The sequence below is a fragment of the Ochotona princeps genome, chromosome 13, assembly GCF_030435755.1.
Source record: "Ochotona princeps isolate mOchPri1 chromosome 13, mOchPri1.hap1, whole genome shotgun sequence".
Classification (NCBI taxonomy): Eukaryota; Metazoa; Chordata; class Mammalia; order Lagomorpha; family Ochotonidae; genus Ochotona; species Ochotona princeps.
Window position 1 is genome coordinate 14,451,755 of NC_080844.1, and position 14,722 is coordinate 14,466,476.

Here is a 14,722-nt window from a genome sequence, read left to right on the forward strand (position 1 = left end):
ACTCAGATAATCTTATCTTTTACTTCTATATTTCCAAAATCTTTCAAAGTACCTTTGCATAATATATAAAAGTCATTGTTTAATATTAATTGTTATAATATTCAAACTGTTGTTTGGTTTAATTATTTTAGGGTTGTATCCCATGATTTTCCCTTATGTCTGTGGACTTATTTTTTTAGTGTGAATAAAACAATACCATTCCAAGTAAACAAACAAATAAACAAAACCAAACGACAAGTGTACCCAAGAGTAGAACAGATCACAGCATATGCATGCATGTGTTTACTATTAATAGAAAATGCCAGGAAGTTCTCCAAAATGTTTGCACCAATTTATACTCACTTCATCTGATATGACATTTTGCTTGTTCTACAATATTGCCAATTCTTGATAAGGTTTTTGAAAATAAAGTGTTAATTTCTGTGATGAACAATAATACTTAATAGTGACATATTTAGAATGGGAATAAGACAGAGATCTGCTATTACTTCTTCTATTCAAAATTGTATAAGAGGTCCTAGCTAGTACAATAAGGCAGATATATTCAACCATTTATAAAACATGTAAGGAGAGAAAAAGATAAAGCCCTTATTTTTCATGGATGACACGATCATGTAATTAGAAAATCCAAATAAATCCATTGATATATTATGTAACACTTCTACCAAGAAAACTACAAAATACCGCTGAGATCAATTAGAGGTGATCTAGGGACATGGGAGGATATGCCACATTCAGAGATTGAAAAGCGTGTCAAATCTTTACAAACCAATAAACAGCAGTAAAGTTCTCAATGTGTAGTTATTGAATCAGGAGCACCAAGTTACAAGGGATCTTCCAAAAGTTATTGGAAAATGCAAATCATGAAAAATTTGACATGGATTAAAATATTTTAGCACCGAAATAAATGCATTTTCTAATTCAATCTTTCTACTAATGTTTTGAAGTATTCTTACACCCTGGAAATTTTGCAAATTAAAATTATTGGTCTTTGCTCAAGACCTACAAAATCTGAAACTATGTTAACAAGCCCTTCTTGTGATTCTGACACATGATATTGTTTAACAAGTACAGTCCTGTAGATTCAGTGCCATTCCAATAAGATCAAATAACTTACCTGCTTTTGCTGAGCAAATGAATTATGATTTTAGCAAGTCTTCATAAACAGGGTGTATGGAGGTGAAAGTATGTTCTACTTAAAATAATCAAACTGGTACAACAGAATCTGAACTACGTTTATGATACAGTACTTTAGTGATTCAGACGAAGTGTAAGTACTCCTGTTTCCTAGAAATGTCACAAGATGACTTTTATACTGTTTGAGTGACTACATTTGAAAGGTGGAAAAAACAGAGAACTGCGCTACTTGCATGTGACCACAAGCAATACTTACAGTATTAAGTAAGGCATCATATACCACATTCACAAATTTAGCATTAATCCCAGAGTCTTCAATGCTATTAAATGAGGCAGTGGCATCTTTCTGCAAATTCAATTTAAAAAAATCAGATGTATATAGCATTTTAAGGACTATTTTAGTTACATTTGAATCATACTATTCCTATAATTTCTACTATTTATTAGTCTAATGAACTGCTAGGGCAAAACTGCTGAAAATAAAATGAACATGTATGTATTATTTTAATAGCTTCCTTTTTTAAAAACAAAGGATTCAAATATTAACATTAAAATGAAAACAATTTAAGATAGCAAATAATATTTTTGATACATATAATTTCAGAAATACATATCAAATTCTCATATATGTTTGTCTGAATAGTGGTTTAAGTCAATCTTTGGTACCAAATGAGGTAAATTTGTCATATCTTTTTCTGAAATGTTAAAAAACTCAAAATTAATGAGAAATGTGTTATATGTGTTATTACCTTAAATGCAGCATTTAATTCTGGGAAAGAATCAAATGTTGTTAGATAAAAATCATGTACTGCTTTCCAGTCACCTGATGACTTAACTTTTTCTACATCTTCCCTATAATGAAAACATATATTAACCATATATAAATACTTACATAAAATAGCATTACTTTTTTGCAAATAAATGCCAGCAAAATACAATTTGAGATATTGAAAATAAATACAGAATTATGTTTCAGCTAACATACCTTTAGTTTATGAATTTCTAGCTATTAATCGGATCAACCTCTTAATCCAGTTTCAACCTGCCCGTTCACCTGTTTTTCTTTAACGATGTTTATTCTTAACATGCCCCTTCCAGTCGTCACTTGCTCGTTCCCTTCCTGTTACAGCTAAACTTGGGAAGATTTTGCAGATATTCTGTGTCTCTGTTTTTTCAATCTTAGTTTGTCTTTCAAATATGCATTTGGGTTATTTGAGTGACATAACTTTTATAGAGTCATAGAGTAGAAGGACTTTTTTGGGTAAGTTTTGGAATTGTAAGTATTCTGTTGATTAGGTTGTTTGTTTTTTTCTCTAAGGATGGCTGATTTATTTGGAAGGCGGGGTAAAAGACAGAAAAAGAGACAGATTGAGATCTCACTCCCAGGATGGCTACAACTACTGGGTCTATGACAGGCTGCAGCCAGGAGTCAGGAACTCCATTCTGATCTCAAAAATAGGTGGAAGGGGGCCAAAGCACTTGGGCCATCTTCTGCTGCTTCCCCAAGTGCATTACCGGAGCTGGGTCAGAATTGGAGCTGCCAGGACTCAAACCAGCACTTCTATGGGATGCTGGTGATACAGGCAGGAGCTTAGTTTACTGCACCACAACATCAGCCGTGAAACTCTCAGGTTTTTAAAATGGCAACATTATATTATTTTAATATCACCTTAGTCATTTTTGCCTATTGTTATTCATATTTTCTTACTTAGTGTTTCTTTTGCTGCAAAATATGTAACCCCAACTAATTTTCATACACTTTTTTTTAACCTTCAACTGGAGACATCTAATTTTTGTGTCCCTACCCTTGACTAATAAATTTTAATGATCCATAAAGTTGCTTCCTCACAGGAGGATGCTGAATTACATAACAGGATAACATGCAGATAAATGACAATAGTTTTACATACAATAGCGAGCTGAAACTTACTGAAAGTCTTTCATGGTTTTGGATTGGATAGGCAGGGTAGGTTCTGGCAGGGCTGGGGCCTTTGTTTCAGATGATAATGCATCTAGAGAAAGCCGCTGTTTTTGTCTAACATCAAGGCAAACTGGTGGTAGATCTCTTACTGCAAAGCACAAAAAAAATTCAATGTAATTAATCATAAATCTCCTAAATTATATAATGTCAGGCTAATTCATTAAACAGAAAATGAATCATTTTGTCCTGCAATTTGCTTTTCTTGTCCCTGGGAGTCTTCATTTTTCCTTTGCTAAATGTTTCTTCACATTCCTATTCCTTTGTTGTCTTCCCAGAGCAGTTGGAGTTAGCATGGCTAGACTCTAGTCATCATCCTGGATCTGTCTCTTAATGTATTTTAATTCATTTTGATCTGTTTTGTGGGTGTGGTTTCTGATGTTATTTCAATGTCTGAATGACTGTTACCTTTGGTAGTCTCTATTATTTTTTTAAAAAATATTATTTATTTTTATTGGAAAGTCAAATATACAGAGAGGAGGAGAGACAGAGAGGAAGATCTCTACCGGGACTAGAACCGGCGCCCATATGGGATCCCAGCGCATTCAAGGCGAGGACTTTAGGCGCTAGGCCATGGCCCCGGGCCTGTCTCTTTATTATTATAACAATATTTTATACTTAAAAGTTAAATAATTGGACCAGTCTTTTTCTGTTGACACTTTTATTAGAAATCAGCTTTCACAAACTTTTAGGGTATGGTATAGGTATTTTTGGCTGTTTTTATACAGAATTCAAAGATATGATGGCTTGCTTTTTGGGATATCTAGGCCGTATATCTTCTCCTCCACTTTTTGTCAAAGTACTCTTTTTCCTTGATTTCTGTTATCTCTATGCCATTCACAACTAGGTAGTCCCAACTAGAGGCCATTATACTCAGTGAAATGAGTCAATCACAAAAGAACAAATACCGTATGTTCTCTCTAATATAAGGAAAAGATCATGTAAGTTCAAAAACCTGACTCATACTGGTGTTTGTTTGTTTTTGGTGGCATCCCATGTGTTTTATGTTTTTGATTTCAGTTTCATTTATTCCAAATACTTTCTTTTCTCTTGTTGAATTCATCGCTGGCTCATGGATTACACGGTGGCATCATTTTTTCCAAGAGACTTTTGTGTTTCCTTTTTGTCACCCATGTGTTGGTTGTTCAGTGGTGTGTTTTTTCATGGTACTTTAATATGTTGTTGTTGTGGCTGTTGTTCTAAGTCATACCAGTTGTTGACCTTATTTCATGGCTTCTCATTTATGGAAATATATAGTGATGGAGTACTGGGGACTGCCATATCCAGATGTGGGGGTACAATGCAACATGCATCCCTGCTTCCAAACAAAAGATGGACTCCCAGTGAAACTGTTGGAATGGGTAGACAGTGGGATGCTGGACTGTCTGACACTGTCTGTACCAGCAGTGTTGGGGAACACGTAAATAAGAGACTGATGGAATTATGACCCCTTTGAAGGATTATACTATTATAGCAACATGGAAAAAATGTGTCAGGTGGCGGGAGTTTGGGGTGGGGGGAATCCCAGTCTATACGAAACTGTACCACAAAAATTCAAAAACTTAAAAAAAGAAAGAAATGAGTCTGTTAAGGCAAGAGTCAAAGGTGACATTAACAATTTAGGCTGACTGCTGGGTGAATGATGATGCCATTTAGTGACATATGGCATACCAGAGAAATAGTGTTTATTTCCTGGAGAGGAAAAAGATAGAAAAATAAAATGTTCTCTTCTGTAAAATGTTAAATATAAGATGCTTATTAGAGATCCAAAGTGCAGAAGTTAAGCAGGTAATTAAGCATATCAATGTGGAATGCAGAGGGAAATGTGAAGATTTATAGCTTATGAAAAGTAGTGAAATTGTGGGAATAATGAGATTCCAAAGGAGTGTGTCAGAGAAGCCTGAGAATTGAGTTCTAGGAAATGGAACAATCCAATATTAGACACTAAATATTTCATTAATTTTTTGGTTATCCTGAGGGAGAAACATTTAAGGCTTGACTCTTACATATAGCTTTAGCACTCTCCTGTAAGTTATCATGTAATATTCTCTCTCTCTCTTTAAAGATTTTTTTATTTTTAGTAGAAAGGCAGGTTTATGGAGAGCAGCAGAGAAAGATCCCCCATCTGCTTTCTCTCCCCAAATGGCCACAACAGCCAGAGCTGAGCCAATCCAAAGCCAGGAGCCAGGAACTTCTTCTGGGTCTCCCACGTGGTGCAGGTCCTAAGGACTTGGGTCAGCCTCTCCAGTATTCCCAGGCTACAAGCAGGGAGCTTGAAGGGAAGTGGGATCCTGGCACTTATAAAGGGAGCATTAGCCAATTTAGCCAGTGCACCAGGCCCATATGATATTCTCACGAGTGTTATCTTCTGAAACTTAAAATTTTAGTTCTGATTCTTTCCCTGATAAATTAAGGAGACTTTTAAAAAAGTTCTAACCCAATAAATTTAAATTTCTGTTATTAATTATACTTTTTTGGTAGTACAGTCAAGAAACATAGAATTTTTCATATGGATAATCTATAATTATGGTGTATTGTAAATTTTTAGAAGATATGTTGATGTATGTAATCTCTTCCCTTTATATAAACAGAAAAACAATGCATACACAAAATAACTATATTCTGCTTGATATCATCTAGATAATAGTCTTTTTTCACCTGTACGTCTTACAGATATTTTCTCTATGATGCAACTTGTCTCTTCATTCTAGGAACAGTTGTTCTCATAGAAAGATGAATTTTGATGAAGTCAAATGTACAATTTTTTCTTTTATGAATTATGTTTTTAGCATCAAATTTAAAAGTTCTTTTCACTTTTAGTCCTAAATCCCAAAGATTTCTGTAATTTGGTTGGTTTATATAAGTTTAATATTTTTACATTTGAGTCTATGATTAATTATAAGCTATATTTAATAAGATGCGAGATTTAAGATGATGCTGATTTTATTTCATTTGGTGTATAATGAATTTTTTGTACCTTACAATTTAGCATGTTTGTGTGGTTCTATTCTTGGGCTCTCTGTTCCATCAAATTCTATATTTACTTCCGTTAATACCTCAGTCTGAGTGCAGTGACTATACTGAAATCAGGTAGACTTATTCTTTTTTTCCCTTTATTAGTTTTCAAATAATTTTTAGTTATTCTAGTTCTTAAATTTACAACTAAAGATCTTATTTTTAATTATAAACTACATATTTTAAATCTGAACATCTGTTCACTGTTAACATGAATATAATTGATATTTATACATTTATTTTTATCTCTCTTTAAAGATTTGCTTATTTGAAAGAGTTACGGAGAAAGAGTGAGGCAGAGAGATCTTTTTCCACTGGTTCACTCCCCATATGGCCACAACGTGCAGGCAGAAGCCGGGAGCTTCATCCGAGCCTCCTGCATGGGTGGCAGGAGACTGTGCAGCACTTGGGCCATCAGCAGGGATAAGAACTGGCGTTTGTAAGATGCCTGTGTTGTAGGCAGCAGCTTTCCTGGCTACACCATGATACCAGCCTCTATTCTGTATTAAAAGCTTATTGAATTCACTTTAGTTCTAGAATTATTTGTAGACTCCTTTGGATTTTTGTGTAGACAGCCAAATCATTTGCAAATATAAGGAAAGTCATTTTCTGATCTGTACATCTTTTCTTTTTCTTGCATTCTTTTGTATTGGCTTGAGGAAAAGTGGTAAGAGCAAACACCTTGGGTACTTTTGACAGTAAGGAGAAAAGCTTATTATCATTTGCCACTAAATAAATGTAAGATGCAGGTTTTTTTTTTATGATTCCCTTTTTAAAGTTAAGGCTACCACCTTGATTCCTGTCATGCTATGTAAGAGTACCAGGAGCAGACATCTTTTTATTTATTTAATTTTTAAAAAGATTCTTTTACGTGTATTAGAAAGTCAGATTTACAGACAGAAGGAGAGGCAAAGATCTTTCATCAGCTGGTTCACACCCCAAATGACTGCAATGGCTGGAGCTGGGCTGATCCAAAGCCAGGAGGAGGAGCTTCTTCCAGGTCTCCCACGCAGGTGCAGGGTCCCAGGGATTTAGGCCATCCTTTACTGCTTTTCTAGGCCACAAGCACGGAGCTGGAAGGAAGTGGACCAACTGGGACACAAATTGGTGCCCATATGGGATCCCAGGCATGCAAGGTGAGGACTTTAGCCACTAGGCTACCACACTGGGTCCAGGCAGCAGACATCTTTGCCTGGCTTACAGTTTCAGAAGGAAAACCTGTAATCTCTCATCATTATATAAAATGTTACTTGTTGGTTTTTTTCTAGAAGCTTTATTATCAAGTTAAGGAATATCATGTTATCTCTAAGTTTTCTGAAATGTTTTTCTTCATGGACTGATATGATCATGTGATCTGTACTCCTAAAAAATTGTGTTTATCTTTTATTTGAGAGGGAGGTGAAGACACACTGAGTGAATGTGAGTGGACATCACAGTACCCTCCCTCCCACTGGTACTTTGCCAGCAGTTTGCCCATGGCCTGGCCAAGTTGGGAGCCAAGAACTCAATTCAGGTCTCCCATGTGGGTGGTAATAAACTTCACAACTCCAGCTGTCACCTGGGGTTATTGGAGGTTGGCCCGACTGGGCCACGACCCATTGGTATACATGAGGACCAGGTCTGTGGTGGGCTGGTTGGGCTGGGCTGCAGCACCAATCAGTTTGTATGAGAACTGGGGAGGAACTTATCAGGCAGCCACATCCACTGATATGTGTGTTGGCTGGTGCAGGTGAGAGAATGAACCTGGACCTGCACTGGCTGGCTAGTGCACAGTGCCAAGTCTGAGGTCACCCCAGGTAAAGTTTCTTGGGGGACTCCCCAGCTACCACTGGACTCAGACCCTGGCCACCTCAGAAAGATCATAAGATATGTGGTTCACCCTTGGAGTGCATATATTGGGACTGGGCCTCCTCAGCTGCTGATACCTGTGCACACAAGAGACATGACGGCCAGCTCATCTAGGCCAACAGGAGATATGACTGTCTTGCCAGAGGATGGAAAGCAGAACAGGTTGGACAATTCTCCTGGCCAAGCTAACAGTATGTTCTTGGGTCTGTGGATGCACTAAGGTGGATTTTATCAACCAATAAGTCCTTGGAAAGATTTTCTCAACCCTGAAGCAACAAAACCGTGTAACTTCTTAGATTTATCAAAACCACTCCAGGAAAACCTTCAGAACAACCTTCCCAACACTGGGGTTTCTAAGGCTTCAAAGGACCTTCCCTCATCCCTGGGTAGTAATGTTTTGACAACAAGGAGTGGCTCCTTCCCCCTCCTCCCCTGCACATAGGAGAAAAAGAAAAAAGCTGTAGTATTTGTCCCACCCACCTTCCTCCATACCTGACCCCCCACATCCTAGGAGGCCTGCATGGCATGCATCCCCCTCGACTATGTAAACAATATCAAAAAGAAAATAAAAATTAAGAAGAGAATCTTTTAAAAAGGAAATGTGACATAGACACAAAAAAAGTTAAATATGTGTGTTAAGTTGGCATTTCACTTTCTTTCCAACATAGCCCTTTCCTTCTTGGATGGAGTTTCCTAAGTCTCACTTGTTGGCAAAATGAATGTACCATTTGGATACAATCACCAAAAAAACCAAAACACAAAAAAAAAACCAACCAACCAAAGAACACAGGCACTCCAGTTTGGCAGTCCAGTTTGGATTGTGGGCGTTCCCTGCCACTAGGTCGAATGCCTACTCCTGATCTGTACTCAAGCCTGTTGTTAGGGTGCATTACAATAACTGATTTTTAAAATATTTATTTATTTGAAAGAGGGGGTGGAGAGAAGGATGTGGAAGAAGGGAGAAGGAAGGAATGGAGATGGAGGGGGCGGGGCAGAAGAATAGATTTTAAAAATCCCACCTGCTAGTTCACTTCCAGAAAGATTCCAACAGCCAAGACTAGACAAAGCGAGAGCCAGGATCCTGACACTCATTCCGGGCCATGCATGAGGGTGGCAGGGTCTCAGCCATTTAAACTACCACCTGCTGCCCTCCCCACCCCACCCCCCGCCCCAGGATGCACAGCAGCTAGCAGCAGAGGCAGAGCTGGGACTCAAATTCTAGTACTTTGATAGGGGATGCTGGTGTGTCAATTCACAGCACCAATACTAAGCAATACATCCCTGGGTTTCAAATACAGAAGCATCTTGCATCCCTGGAAAAGATGCCTTTGATCATGGATTAGAATTCCTTTTCTATTTCTGAATTCTGTTTAGTAAGAGTTTGTTGAGATTTTTGTCTTCTATACTTACAAGGGAGATTGGTCTGTAATTTCCTTCTATCTATTGGGTTGTTGGAATCAGGGTAATGGGAAGTGTTTCCTTCTATTTTATGGAAGCGATTGTTTTAAAATGATGTTAACTCTCCTTTTAACATTTTGGGAGCATTTTCCCATGAAACCATCTGGACATGGGGTTTTAAAAAGACTTAATATTATGAATTCATTTTCCTTAATAGTTAAAGAGAAATTCACATTCTGTGTTTCATGCTGGATGAGTTTTGTGTTTAGTGAAGAACTGGATCATTGAAGGTGTAAAATATAAGTGTTCGTGGCTACCCTTCGGCTTTTGCTATTTGCAGGGTCTGTTGTGATGTATTCTGCCTCATTTGTGATACTGATAACCTATGTCTTCCTAGAAGCTGGTCATATTTAATCAGTATCCAAAGAATCAACGATCTGTTTCCTGTGTTTTCTAATTTTTTTTTTCATTTTTACTGACTTTTGTTTTTATTTTCAGACTTTCTCCCTTCTGCTTTCTTCAAGTTCATTTTCCTCTTCTTTTTCTAGGATCGTGAGGTAGAAGTTATTTTGAGACTTCCTCTCTTTTCTAATAAATGTGTTGACCGCTGTACATTTCCCTCTCAGTACTGTTTCCACAGTACTCCTGAATTTGATATGTTGTATTTCAATTTTTGTTCACTTCTCTCATTTCCCCTTGTAGCTTCTTCTTTTGGCCATTGGTAATGTGAAAATTGTTTTATTTCCAGATATTTGCAGACTCTCCTATTATTTTCTGTTATTGATTTCTAAATTAATTCTGTTGTGTTAAAAATAATACTGCATTATTTCAATTTTCAGACTTTTTGAGGTTGTTCTATAGCCCAGGATTTGATCAATTTTGGAATATGTTTTCTTGTTCCTGGAAAGCAGGTCTATTTTGTTGTTTTGGGGTGAGTGTGTTATAAATGCTGATTTGATGTTTGGCTGATGGCGTGGTTGATTTCTATTAGCTAGTTTGCAGTGTCGTTCTGTCTAATCCAAGTTATTGGAGATTTCATGCATCTTGCACTCTTGTGGTTTGGTGCATATACATTTACGATTAGTATGTCTTTTTTGGTTATCATCCCTTTATTATTTAAAATGTCTTTCTTTCAAAGTCTATATACTATTAACATAGCTGCTTCTGTTTCCTTTGTTTCCATAATGCCTTTTATATCCTTTTCCTTTAAAATTATATTATTTTATACCTGAAGGAAATTTTTTATAAATAGCATATAATTGAGTCTGATTTTTAATTTACTTTGCCATTCTCTACCTTTTATTTAGCTCATTTACATTCAATCTAATAAATATTAAGTATGGTTTAGGTTTGTGATTACTTTTTTTTTTTAAGATTTATTTCATTTTTATTGGAAAGTCAGATATACAGAGAGGAGGAGAGACAGAGAGGAAGATCTTCTGTCCCTGATTCACTCCCCAGGTGACTGCAACAGTGGTGCTATGCCGATCTGAAGCCGGGAGCCAGGAACTTCTTCCAGGTCTCCCACACGGGTGTAGGGTCCCAAGGCTTTGGGCCGTCCTCAACTGCTTTCCCAGGCCACAAGCAAGGAGCTGGATGGGAAGCAGGGCTGCCGGGATTAGAACCAGTGCCCATATGGGATCCTGGCGCATTCAAGACAGAGGACTTTAGCTGCTAGGCCACGTCGCCAGGCCCTGTGATTACTTTTTTTTTTTAAAGAGATATATTTATATGTATTGGAATGGCAGATCTACAGAGAGGAGGGGAGACAGAGAATTCTTCTGTCTGCTGGTTCACTCCCCAAATGACCACAACAGCCAGAGAGGGCTGAGCCAATCCAAAGCCAGGGTCCAGGAGCCTCTTCCTGGTCTCCCTGCATGGGTGCAGAGTCCCAAGTCTTTGGGCCATCCTCTGCTGCTTTCCCAGGCGATAAGCAGGAAGCTAAATGGCATGTGGAGCAGATGGGATACGAACTGGTGTCCACATGGGATCCTGGCACTTGCAAGGTGAGGACTAGATAGCCGAGCCAATATTATGAGCCCTGTCATTACTTTCTATTTTCTCTGTTGTTTATTTTTTATTTTCCCTGTGTCCCTATAAACTAATTTAACATGCTTTTGTGAAAGAGTAGCATGCCTGGGCCTGGCATAATAGCCTGGTGGCTAAATCTTCACCTTGCATGTGCTGGGATCCCATGTGAGCACCAGTTTTCATCCCGGCTGCTCTACTTCCCATCCAGCTCCCTGCTTGTGGCCTGGGAGGGTAGCAGAAAATGGCCCAAAGCCTTGGGACCCTGCACCCACGTAGCGGACTTGGAAGAAGCTCCTGGCTTTGGTTTTTGATCTGCTTAGCTTCAGCCATTGTGGCCATTTGGGGAGTGAATCAGCAGATGGAAGATCTTTCTCTGTTTCTCCTTATTTCTGTGGATCTACGTTTCCAAATAAATGAATCTTACAAAAAGAAAGAGAACTATGCCCTAGTTTTTACTCGATCAATTTACTGTCCTTTCCTGTATGGCTCCTTAGAGAATGCTTATGCTGTCTGGCTTATACAACACTGAACAGTTGGAAATGGCTATATCTAACTAAAGTTTCCTTGGCATTTAAAAAGAAATGTTTGCGTGGAGCAGGGGGGCACCCCAGAGTGGAGCAGGTGGTAAGGAGGAAGCTTGGATCCCAACCATGAAGACTCCCAGACCTTCACCAGAAACTATTCATACGAGCAACAAGGACTATATCCCAACTGCCAAGGAGGCCACAGGGAATTGGATGCCCTCAGAGGCCGAGTACTCTGAGGTCACCCACCCCCAACCGGAGCTTCCGCAGGGGATGGAAGAAGTCCAAACACTACCGTGCAGAAACCAACGTCATCGGAAAGACAACCAGAAGCCCTGAGTGGTCCGCAGACACAGAAGAACAATAAACGTCCTTCGGGACCAGGGAGGAGAGCTTTCTCTGGTCCGAGCCTGGCTCCACCTCTGGACCCCCGCCCTCCCTTGCAATGACCATCGGGATCGCTTCGAAAACTCCTCACATCAAACAAACAATCATACAAACTAAAAAAACCTAGAATAAATAGACAAACAACAGAAAGTAGAGCTTGAAATCTGACAGGAAAGAGCTGGCGTGGATTGGCAAAAAAAAAAAAAAAAGAAGAAGAAGAAATGTTTGTTTTTCATCTATTTGCAAGAGTGAGAGTGAGAGAGATATTCTTCCATCCACTGGTTAATTCTCCACGTGCCCACAATAACTAGGGCTGGGCCAGGCTGAAGCCAGGAATCTGAAATTCCATCTGGGTCTCCCACATGGGTGGCAGGGGCCCAAGCACGTAAGCCAACATCTGCTGCCTCCCAGGATGCATCAGCACCAGAGTAGCTGGGCTCCAAATGGACACTTCAGTGTGGGATGTGGGAGTCACACACAACAGCTTAACCATACCACAAAGCCGACCTCTTTGTAAATATTCTTTACATATGTTTTAGCACGATGCCAGATGATATCATCATTTTTGTTTCTAGGGTCAAGCATACTTTGGAAAACAAAAGATTACTGTGGTTATCCATATTTTTGCTCATCATTTTCTTTCTTTCCTGGTGTTTTAAGCTCCTTTTTTTTTTTAAAGATTTATTTTTTATTACAAAGTCAGATATACAGAGAGGAGGACAGACAGAAAAAAAGATCCTCCATCCAATGATTCACTCCCCAAGTGAGCGCAACGGCTGGTACTGTGCCGATCCAAAGCCAGGAGCCAGGAACCTCCTCCTTGTGCAGGGTGCCAAGGCTTTAGGCCATCCTCAACTGCCTTCCCAGGCCACAAGCAGGGAGCTGGATGGGAAGTGGACCTGCCGGGATTAGAACCGGCGCCCATATGGGATCCCGGGGCGCTTTCAAGGCGAGGACTTCAGCCGCTAGGCCATGGCGCCAGGCCCCTAAGCTCCTTTTGTTGTTTCCTTTCTGTTTAGAGAATCTCTTTAGTGATTCTTTTAAATAAAGTCTACTGACAGGAAATCCTTAGCTTTCCTTCATCTGAGGATGTCTGTGTTTTCTTCCCCTTTCTGAAAAAGTATTTAACCATCTAATACTTGAAAAATATTGTGCCAATGCTCGCTGGCCTCCAGTTACTCAGCACAGAAATGTGTTGTTACTTGAATGGCTTATATATATATATTTTACAGTATTTGCAAGATATGGTGGTTAGGCGGAAAGAAAAGCTATACCTTATCTGTTGATTCACTCCCACAAATTCTCATAAACAGTTGAGCTTAGGTCAGGCTGAAGCTGGGAACCAGGTCATGTAGGTACCTACCAGTGTGTGCATCAGCAAGAAGATAGGATTGGGAGCAGGGGCAGGACTCGAACCCAGGTGCTCCAATAAAAGAGGTGGGCATCCCAAGTGGCATGTTAACTGCTGCATGGTGTCCATTGCTATGAATGCTTTCAAGATGTTCTTTGTCTTACACTTTCAGAGTTCCATTCTACCGTGTCTTGACATGGATTTCTTTCGATTTATCCTGGTGAGGATTTGCCCAGCTTCTTCAATCATCAGTTTGTATCTCTTGGAAAATTTAAGAAGTTTTCAGTCCTTATTTCTTTTTCTTTTTTTTTTATTCATTAGTTACATTGTATTATGTGACACAGTTTCATAGGTACTGGGATTCTCTCCAAGTCCTTACTTCTTTGAGTCCATTTTCAGGCCTACTTTCCATTTTGTTTCCCTCTTGAATTCTGATGACAGGCACATCAATAGCATAGACTTAAGATCTGTTTTTTTTTTTTTTTTCTAATTTGTTAGAAAGACTAAAACTGACTAATTTCCATTTTGTTATCTTGCAGGTCAGTGATTCCTAGCCAGAAAATTAGATTATTGGGCATTCATCCAAGTTTGTAATTCATGGGTCTGGGGTGGTGCACAAGACACTGGTTTTAAAAATTTTCCCGGGTAATGCAGATGCTGTTAATGTGGGGATCACACTGAGAAACTATGATGGCAAAAATGGTGCTGACCACACAGAACTCGTGATTACATCTTCCTAATTCAGTTTATAATGGATTTTGTTATTTTACACTAAATATAAAATGCCCAGCTTCTGGTAATTGCACTATAAGCACACATGTAACAGAGGTGCATTTTATTAGCAAGTAAAATTAGCAGAGATTCAGTTCATTAACAAGTAAAATTTGAACAAAAGATCTTTTATGAATTATGCTTGGAAATGTTGATGAACTGGGAGATGGGCATCTTGGCAGGAAAGATGACAGTATTCCTCTCTTTGCAATATCAGCCTTGTTACAATTATCTTTCGTGACACTTGCATAGTTTCTCTTCCTCTTCACCAGGCTTCTCCTT

The 14,722-nt window shown here is 38.8% G+C and overlaps 1 protein-coding gene and 1 long non-coding RNA gene across 5 annotated transcripts in view; one reads left to right on the top strand and one right to left on the bottom strand.

Moving 5' to 3' along the window:
- The window catches only part of HECTD2 (HECT domain E3 ubiquitin protein ligase 2), an 86,964-nt gene that overhangs the window by 33,564 nt on the left and 38,678 nt on the right, over positions 1-14,722 (bottom strand). For all 3 annotated transcript variants that reach the window (XR_009246488.1, XM_004583365.4, XM_058671441.1), the window contains exons 3-5: positions 3,068-3,206; positions 1,887-1,989; positions 1,394-1,483 (exon numbers count right to left, since the gene is read on the bottom strand). Coding sequence is in view for 2 of the 3 variants with exons in the window: in XM_004583365.4 (XP_004583422.1) it covers positions 1,394-1,483; positions 1,887-1,989; positions 3,068-3,206 (332 nt within the window). In the remaining variant the exon portion in view is untranslated. The remainder of the gene's footprint in view (positions 1-1,393; positions 1,484-1,886; positions 1,990-3,067; positions 3,207-14,722) is intronic.
- LOC131481667 (uncharacterized) overlaps positions 1-14,722 on the top strand; it is a 52,457-nt gene that overhangs the window by 19,235 nt on the left and 18,500 nt on the right. The window lies entirely within an intron of this gene.